We start from the raw sequence: 9,808 nt of genomic DNA, 5'->3' as shown, positions 1-9,808 counted from the left end.
GCAGAGCACGTACCTTTCCTGGACTGCCAAAATACTGTCTCCAGGCTTCCAATGGGAGAGTTATCATCTGTCTCAGCAGCAGCCCCCAGCTTGTGTTCCCCCTTATCGACTGGCCACGTGTGGGGCAGAACATGATCAGGATGCTCAGTGCCTCCAGGCAGGACATGCCACATCCAGGCAATAAGAAGAAAGGAGATACCTCACTTGACTCTCACAGCTCTGCCAGGGAAAAAGAAATATATAGCACAAGGGAGAGTCATATCATGTGAATGTGGGGCTAAGATAAAGGAAGCACCTGTCTTCTTCCCCCACTGATTGTTAACATAGGCAGCATAATTCTTTTCTGTGTCATGTCTGCTGAAAATGGAAGAACCTCTGCTTTGGCCACATGCTTTAATGTGAGGGAGCGGGCTAAAAGAGCCGATCAGTCCAAACCAGTCGATTTTTACAGTTAAACCCTCCAACTTTTAAAGAGTCCTACAAAATCCATGTATTCGTGCAATGCATTTGGGGTGCCATCTGCTCAGCGCTTCATCAGCAAATTATCTGGAAGTGAAGAGAACACATCAGTCACATGGCTCCTGGTCTGCATCACTGCTCACCACCATACTCTGGACTCCCTTTCAAACAGGACTGTGTGGAAGTGGAAAAGAATCAAGTGCAAACCTTCTTCTAGAGAACTGTGTTGTCTGGTCCTGTCCCTTCCCTACGACTGTCCTCTAGGAAAGTAAGATGCTCTTTCTTCCCTCTTCTCTCTTCATCATGAAAGTGTGCATTTTCATCTTTTCCACAATCAGCCACAGAGTAGGTGATGCATTTTCCTTCACTTCATGTGCAAGTTCTTTCATAAATGAGATACAGACTGTGGTGAAGGGAACTGAAAAAGTCTAAATACAACTTTAAGAGCAACCAAGATATTTAAGGAGAATTTCCTCCTAACATCTTGGTACTACAGAAGTGCAAATAAATAGAGGGGGGAAACATAAATACAGGTATCTACTGCTGAACCTAGTACAAAACTCCAAAACCTAAAGAGATTCAGGATATCTGTGACCTAACATTGCCCCAGTTATAAAGCAAGAAAGTTTAACTTGGTTACAACACTTCTGGTGTATAAATGAGTGTTGGGATTCCCAGGATTCCCAAGAATGTGCAGTCCTTTTAATTTTTTAGGTTTCAGAAGTTTGCGATTCATGTCACTAATTTAGCTGTTGAAATCCAGCCGTAGATTTTAAATTGGAAGACGTTGACCTTGACCTCTTTATTTCAGTTTCACCAACTGAAAAGCGGAGATAACAATATTTACCTCAGTGTCTTCTGATTATGAATAGCTGCTGCTGAAGCAGTTTGACCATGGGAACATCATCCCTCGATGCTGCCTTCTTATAGAGCAAGTTAATAACTTTCTTTTTGCTGGGTATGCAAGAAGCAGTCAAAAGGAAATTGCACTAGACTCGTAGGATGTTTCCAAAGAAAATACCACCACACAGAAGCATCTATTTCCTTTACTGAATCAGTAAAAGGCTTTATTTGGAGTTGTAAGGAAAATACAGGCAAGAAGAGCAGTGCAGGAAGGAGATAATGCATTCTCCATTTGGTACTACTTCTTAAATAACTCTCTACAGGGAGGGCAGAAAGACCCTCCATACATGCCCTTTATGGCATAATATGCTTTGAACGGTGATAGCTCTTCATTTTAATATACTACATCCATAAAAAGGAGTATGGATAGTGACAGAACTGAAACTAAACTGCATAGAATTTACCACCAAAGTTTAGTTGGCGTTTACTACTGACTTACCCCTCTAAGTTCTATAACAAATTATTTTTAGGAAATATATTTTCCTAAGCAGAAGGAATCTGATAAAATGAGATATCTAAAATTGGTTAAATAATGATCCCATGGGAGGCTGGGTTTCTAAATGGTCTACAGATAATCTGCTTGCACCTGAGCGTCTCCTGGGATGAGCCCCATGATGTTCATGATTTGTGAAAATTGTGTTACAAAACCAAGAAACAAGGGAACCATTTTGTGAGATGAGCATTGATTTCACTGTAACCTGGACGAATAGCGATTTAGATGATTTCACTGAAACATTAAATAAATAACATAATTGAAGAGCATCTCATATCTGCAAAGATGAATCTTAGTGTGATCCTATTAGAGACAAGGAAACCTAATAGATAATGTGCATATCATGAAAATAATAATAGCCCCATAGTTGTTCTATGAGTTTCTAAAGTGTTTTCAAGCCACACACACCTTTATCAGGGCACTAATTCTCTACATCACTTAAATACATGCACAGATCCTTTCCATAATATTTAAGCATATTTGTCTTTCAGTACAAGCCTCTAGTTAATCTTCTGATTGCATAACCTGGTGAAATGCCAGTTAAGACCAGAAAGACCAGCTATCTCAGGAAGAGGTGGGAGAGGAAAACCAAGAAATCCTCTGAGCGTGATTCATTGCACATACAAGGAATCGCATTTCCAAATATAGAGTGTTATTATTTTGATACTGTACAAAGAAACAAACGCAAACTGAAATCCCGTACTGAAGCAACCAAGTGGTCTTGTATCCATATGGCCTTGCTGGATACCACTTGTTTCTCAGTGTCCTGGTTTATGTATGTATTTTAAGAATGTAGAAGAAACAGCTGGTGAAAAATCCATTATACTGAATATAATAACTGTGTTCATCATAAAGCGCCATTTATATTTGCTGGCCAGCATTCACTATGTTCTCAAAAGATAAATAGTTTCAGGATGACCATTTATAGCATCTCCTTCATGGAGAATCTGTATCTGTATGTATTCATCTGAATACATACACCATATGTATTCAGATGGATTTCTATAATGGTCTCAGTGAGGAGCCATACCCTACTCCCCATCTGCCTGGCTATACAGATTTGGACAAGCCATTTAAACCATGAGTCATTCAAAGCATTTGAGTAGTGCCAAAATAAGACATCTGTATGTTTGACATTACATTATACAGTACTCGGCTGCATTTGAATAGTCTCAAATTCAATTTCAGCACCTATAAAACGAGCATGATATTCACCTTTACAGCATGAGCTGAGATACTTTGCTGAAATATGTCCCTCGATGCGGTTTATATTCTAAAGCACTCTGAATTCTCACAGGAGGGAAGATAATAAAATGAGGTGGTATAAATGAATAAATTATGGCAACAAAACTTCTAGATTTTCCTTTGCTTTCTTTACTTAGTGAAATAATTTCTGGTTCTGCTTTTGTACCAGTGTTTCTCCAATACCAGATTGCATTAGATAGCACTGTCCAACCCCTAGTTTGAATTAGATGAAACTGAAATAGAGAGAGGATTAAAACCATAATATTTCAGAAATAGAAACTGGGTCAAATATTAAAGCTTTCCCTGGGGTTTGCCAGAAAAGTTAGACTTAGGTTGAATTCAGCACTGCCTTCTTTAGTTTACTGATGCAGGGCAATAGTGAGGATAGATGAGTATGTATCTGTGGTATTTCCATGGCTTTAAGTCAAATACGATCTGAACCTCTACAAAACTGTAATGTCCTTAGCTCCCAAACATCCCAGGAGTAGAGAGACACAGCATTATTGTCATTCAGGAGCAAAACCAGAGGGATGGAAAGGCTTGAAGCTCCCACAGTTGTGCAGGAAATCTGTAGTAGAGGAGACAACTGACGTTAAGCTTCAGAAGTGTGACAGCAGATGTGCTACACATCTTCTGCATATGGAGTAGTGTTAGTGGGCTTTTTCATACCAGCGTCAAACCAAACTATTGTTGGTTGTATTAATTCAACAATAAAGGAAGAGGAAAAATTTTAGGAAAATTTGAAACAAATGCATGGTTTATTCTCTGTATGTGGAAAGAAATTCCTTTTGGAAGGAACAAAAAAATTTGGCGTAAAGACAACATTACGTTTTGATTTTAGACGCTGGGGTGACATGTTTTCTCACACATGTATGTATAGGGAGTCCTCTGCTGCACTAGAATTCAAAAAGAAGCACACTGATCCAGTGAAAAAAACCCTGATGATCTGATAATTCTAATTGAGAAATTGAATGTAGATAAGATTTCTTTTCCCCCATTTTTATACATGTATTAATTTCTAGTATTTTGTAATTTTGGAAAAAGATATCAACATACAGGAAAAGAAAATTAAACTTACGATTTGCAAAACATTTTGCTCTCCTACTCTCAACCTTTGTTAACCTTCTTCCAGTGTCAGGTTTTTATATTTACATCTGTTTGTTGTATTGACTTGACAGTGATACCAATGGGCTGGTATTACAGATACTTTAAACAACATTTAATCTGACTAAGCAACAGCTGAAAAATACCAGCAACAGAGAAAACACTAACATGTAGCAAGATGATTGCTAATATTCCTTGTTCTCTGTCTCCGCTCTCATCATTCAGATCAAGCATTTGGTTTCTAGGAAACATATTGCAACTTCCAGCCATAGCTCCTCAGCAGATGTTACGTCTCAGATCAAGCAGGATTTCACATCAAATCTTGGCCAGAGCTTAGGAAAACTGAGGCTTCAACTCTGCTCTTTCCAAAAGACTTTATAAACGGGGTGGTCGTAGCAAGTGCTGCTGAATCTGTTCATTTGTAAGCACAGTGACCAGATCAAATCAGGTAATTATGAAAGCCAGCACTCGCTGTCTGTCTTTGGCTCTTTCTAACTGACAGGAATTTTTTTCTCAGTGATCTCTTCAGCTGAAATCTTAACCATTACCTCGGATGCCGCCTTCTTACATACCTTGCCAACAGCAAAGCATAAATGCAGTGCATTACCTAATGTCTTTTGACTAGGTTAATTGCACTTACACGCCTCACAGCAGCTGGTCTGTTTACCATCCTGCTACAGCCCCAGCAAAGCATCCAAATCAAAAGTACATTATTTGGCATAATAAACACAGGTTTGGATTTATTAGTCTCCCAGCACTGCCAAGAACTCAGCAACTCCAGAAACCAGTTTGCTTACATTCGTGCCTAAATATTGTACTGACATTAACTCCAAGCAGCCAGTTATTGAAGCTGCAACCAGCCTTGTTTGACGACCAACACAAGGCTTGAAGGTTGAAAGTATTTTTATCAGTCTACCTCCAAAGGTCCAAAAAACACTGTCTTGCTGTAAAAAAGCAATACCCCATCCCTTTTATCACCTTGTTAACTCATGTTTCCTCCACAGCTTGCCCACTGGGACCCTTGGAATGGACCAGGTTAGCACTGAGGTGGTTCCAGGTTAGGTCACGCCACCAAACCCATTCCCTACATGGGCCTTTTGGAGGTTTCAGCTCCTCTGCCATCTGTGAAGATGGCCAGATAGTTTGAGGGAGGTTTCTTTTTGCTCTGAACACTTCCTTTGGTGGCTCTGGTGGAAGTACTGTGAGAGAGACATCCGGTGTCCACAGAAACTTCTATGGCTCTGAAAAGAAAAGCTTTTACAAGCTGTTCAACAGAGAAAGAAAGGAAGGAAGGGAGACTGCTCTTGAGTTTAACAGTGCTGTGTTGCCACGACTGGTGGTACTGCCAGCCAGTGATGCACTGCTCCATCCTTTCACATGCTCCAAGCACAGACTTACAACGCAATGACTGAGGAGCCAACTGGCTGCAGAAAAAGTGATCTGATGTGCAACTGAGAATTTATAAAACCCTTGAATCATTGAAACCGCTTTTTCTTTGAGTAGATTTCATTTTTAAGAACACTGGCAATAACATTCAGTGTGTTGTGAATTTTTTCCTTTGGTGAAGTTATTGAATGTGAGAAGGACACATAACACTCACTGAATCTTCATACTAATTTTACAGTCACACATTAGTCTCATTGACTCTCAATCGCTGTCTCAGAACTGTTTATAATTGGAATGGCTTACAAATCTGAATGAGGCAAACTGAGGGCACCCAATGCTATAGTCATTACAAAAACAGATTTCTTCAAGGGAAGCTTTGCCCAGGGATGGGTGAGATCAGCTCTGAATATTTTAATTTCCCGCCTTGTTAATTCCCAGCAATAAATTGTGATCAGATATTCATGATGATAATGACTAATAATTCTGGGCTATTTGCTTTAAGGTGGTAATGTTTATTTCTTCACTTTTATGATAAGTTTTATAAATGCCAGCATTTACCTTCAATGATGTTAACTGGTACCTTTTCTAGATAGAAGGTTTGAGGCTCTCCTCTTACAAATGCCCTGAAAATGTCTTTTTTGGTAATTTGAAAGCATTTGTGAACTTGTTCTATAGCCTTTCTTTACATTGTTTTAATCTGATTTGCACAGTGGAGTATAAATGACAAGAAACCTTGCTTGCCACATACAACCTGTGTCACCGAAAGAACCAAGAATCCGGGAATAATCTGTTTTAAATCCATAGCCATGCCCAAGCAGACTAGCCTTGGTAGGAGCCTCTATGCTGACAAGATAAATGGCTGCGGCAGCATCTTAAGGAGTCATGTAACAGTTTAAGTCCAATTAACTGCACCTTTCTGTGGTGACTTATTGTCAAGCTGCACAGAGATTAAATAGTCTGAGCTACAGTCTCAACAGCAGTTGTAAAAGTGAAAATTCCAATGGGAAGCACAGTGCCTGCTCTGAACTAGTCTGACACCTTGCTCTGAAAGCTCAGGCAATATCACACTATTCTGTCAGGGAAAGGATGAAAGTGTCAGGCACAGTAGAGAGAAAACGTTTTTCATCTCTGAGGTCCCCGCAGAACCACGTCAGCCATGGAAGCAGACAGATTCATTTCTCTTCCATTACTAAACTGATAGGTAAACTGAATACAGGGAAAAAAGAGGAGGATTTCTCAGATTCAGACTTTCTCCCTGTGTTAAAATAACTGTTGTTTCCCTATAGTAAGAATTAGAGGTTTTCAGGATTGGGGTTTGTTTTTGCTATTCAAGCTCACTGGTGCCTGCATCTTTGCTAACATATTTCATATTTAAATTAAAAAAGAAAAAATCTGGTAAATAAAGTAAATCTTTATTCCTGTGAAATTAGTCTATAAGACAGAAGCAAAGCAAGTATATTTGATTAGTCAGTTCTTACAGATGAGCTGAATCTTCACCCCCCAAAAAATTTTTGTTTCTCTGTAGTGAGAATTGGGTTTTTTGTTTGTCTGCTACCAAAGTTACTAGAGCCAAAAGTCTTTCTGAGCTCTCATGATGAGTTCAGGCTGAGAACAAGGCAAATACTCCCCTCCAGCTGCAGAGTCTCAAGCAAAAATGAAGTTCTTCCAAAATACAAGTACTGCTTTAAGAAATATCATTCTGTTGAGCAGATCATTGGCAGCACTAACTGAGTGGGAAACAAAAAGGTAACTGAATGGAGCCCTTAAAATTTGTGAATACAAGTACTTAACAAATGGATAGGCAATAAAAGGAAAAATCCAACAGAGCTGTCATGCTGCAGGTAAAGACAGCTCAGAAGCATTTGATTTGGGAACAGACACATGAAGTGGTATTGGAGTATGGGGCCCTTCTTCCCAGTGGGAGATGGGCAGCATGAGCCTAAGCATGGCTGGTAATACACGTCAGCTGTGATCTGGAGCTATGTGTCTGGAGGTGAGTGAACAGTTTAATCTCCTTTCTTCCCAATTTAGCTTCCTTGCTAATCAGGGTGCTATTTGTTACTAATTCTGATTACGGATGTCCTCCAGCTAGCACTGGGCTAACCCCTCCAGTTAGAGAACAGCAAGAAGCCATTGAGCTTTCTCTCACTCACGACGCCTGGTTCACATGGTGTTTTCTTTAAAGACTGTAAACAGCTATTCCTTGGGCCCCATTACTCACAGATAATGTTTTCTTTTCACTCATACTTTCTTTTAATAAATAAAGTGTGCATCATATGCTGTCTCACCTCATGCAGAAATACCAGCTTGTTTCTCTTGTCAGACTGACAGGGTCCCAGACCCTGGACATTCACCTGCTGAAGCATGTCATATATACGAGGGTCACTTCAAAGTGTTCTTGAAGAAAACAAATATCCCGTTTTGTTGGCCAAAGTGTTTCCCCTCCACTGTTTCGCTGCCAGAGAATGGTGCTAATCCACGGCATTTGAAAAGAAAAAGATTCTAGGGGCACTGTGACAAAGCGGGGACTCAATTTGTACATGCTTTATTCCTCTCAGCCTAATCTCCAAATGCCTTCCATAAAAAGGAAGTGCCTGACATCTCTTACAGCTGGTTAAACTGTCAGGTCTGTGTGATGTGATTTAAGGAATTAATTGCTTTAAAGCTCTCTTTCAAAGCACAGAAATGCCTTATTTTCCTTAGTTTCTGTATCTTTTTCAAAAGAGCAATGCTACCCGGGCTAGCCGTATTCCTGAAAAGTTTTGCGTACACCGCTGTAATCGCGGCTCTCGGGACCGCACAGTTTGTGCTGCGGTACTGGTGGCAGCCTCCGCCTCACCGCCCGGGTCCCGCGGCCCCTCTTCCCACCGCGGGTGGGCTTGCGGTGGCCCATCCCATCTCTTCGCACAGAAGGGCAACCACAGCCGAAGGGCAGGTTTCCCCCCGACAGCTACTGCGGGGCTGCGCCGCGTGAAGGGAGCCACCGCCCGCTCCCCTCCTCCTCCTCTTTCTCCCCGCCAGCCGCTTTTACCCCGCTAAGCCTGAGCCCAAATCGTCTCAGAGAGATGCTGAGCGGATTACGGGCCGGGAGTTTGCGAACTGCCTTCTCTGCGCAGACCGGCCCTGCCTGCCGGCAACCTCTCCTCGCTGACCAAGGGAGCCCGGCCGGGCCCCGCGGGAGCCCCGGCGGCAGCACCATGCCCTGGCCCGCGGGCTGCCGGCCGCCGGGCTGCTGCGGGGCTGCTCCCGGGACGGGCCTCGAACTTGCGTGAGCGGGGCAGGGGGACCCCTCGCCGTACGCGGGATTGCACGGCGAAGAGCCGCTAGTCCCCGCAGGGCAGCCGGCAGCGAGACCCCCCGGCGGGTGAGGGCAAGGGCGGCCCGGCGGGGCCGGAGCGGACCCCCGGCGCCCGGGGCACCATGGTGCTACTGTCCGGGGCCGGGGAGCAGCTGTCCGGGGAGCGCGTGTACCCTGCGCCAGCGCCGGACATGGCCAGCGCCGAGGAGGAGAGCGACCCCGAGCAGGGTGCGGAGGGGGCTGCCGCCGAGGGGCTGGGCGAGGAGCAGGAGGAGGAGGAAGAGGAGGAAGAGGATTGCGAGGAGTACGAGGACTTCTCCGAGCTTCCCGACACCTGCAGCATCGCCTCGGATGACTCCTTCTACCCGCCGCGGGGCCTGGAGGACGACGAGGACCAGTGGTCCCTGGAGCAGGGGGAGCGCGACAGCCCGGAGGCTCTCACCCTCTTCCGAGCCTGCTGCACCAACAACACCATAGTGCTCAAGGCGCTCATCCGCCAAGGCCCCGAAGAGGAGGAGGTGCGGGAGACAGACCGTAACCGCCGGGTGAGCATCACGCCCTGCTCCGCCGGCCCCGCGACGGGAAAGCGTCCCCCTGTCCCGGCACCCTGAATGCTCTGGAGCAGGGCCAAGGGCAGGCGGGCGCGGGGTGGGGAGCACCAGTTTCGTTTGAAGGGTGCTGGTCTGCGGTCCCGTACGGAGGCAGCGGGGACAGGGGAAAGCGTGAAGCTTCGCCGTGCTAGACATGGCTTTCCGTCTGTGGCGAAGTAAGCGTCCAGTTTACGGGAAAAGAGGAAGGCTGAGATTACAGTTTTCCTGCCTTCGGTTTTGGGATGGGTCTTGTTTCCCCGAGGGTTACTGGTGAGAGAGTGCGCATTGCTAGTAGCAGTCGTGTTCAGCAGGGCTAAGCCTCCCTCTTTG

At 44.1% G+C, this 9,808-nt stretch overlaps 1 protein-coding gene across 1 annotated transcript in view; it reads left to right on the top strand.

The window, feature by feature from the left end:
- The first annotated feature begins 9,010 nt into the window (after positions 1-9,010).
- The window catches only part of ANKRD33B (ankyrin repeat domain 33B), a 40,810-nt gene continuing 40,012 nt past the window's right edge, over positions 9,011-9,808 (top strand). Inside the window, exon 1 of the mRNA XM_065669302.1 lies at positions 9,011-9,433. Within this exon, the coding sequence (XP_065525374.1) occupies positions 9,011-9,433 (423 nt within the window). The remainder of the gene's footprint in view (positions 9,434-9,808) is intronic.

Source organism: Lathamus discolor, chromosome 2 (genome assembly GCF_037157495.1).
Source record: "Lathamus discolor isolate bLatDis1 chromosome 2, bLatDis1.hap1, whole genome shotgun sequence".
Taxonomy (NCBI): domain Eukaryota; kingdom Metazoa; phylum Chordata; class Aves; order Psittaciformes; family Psittacidae; genus Lathamus; species Lathamus discolor.
The sequence above is the reverse complement of the archived record's forward strand: the minus strand, read 5'-3'. Positions and strand labels throughout refer to the sequence as shown.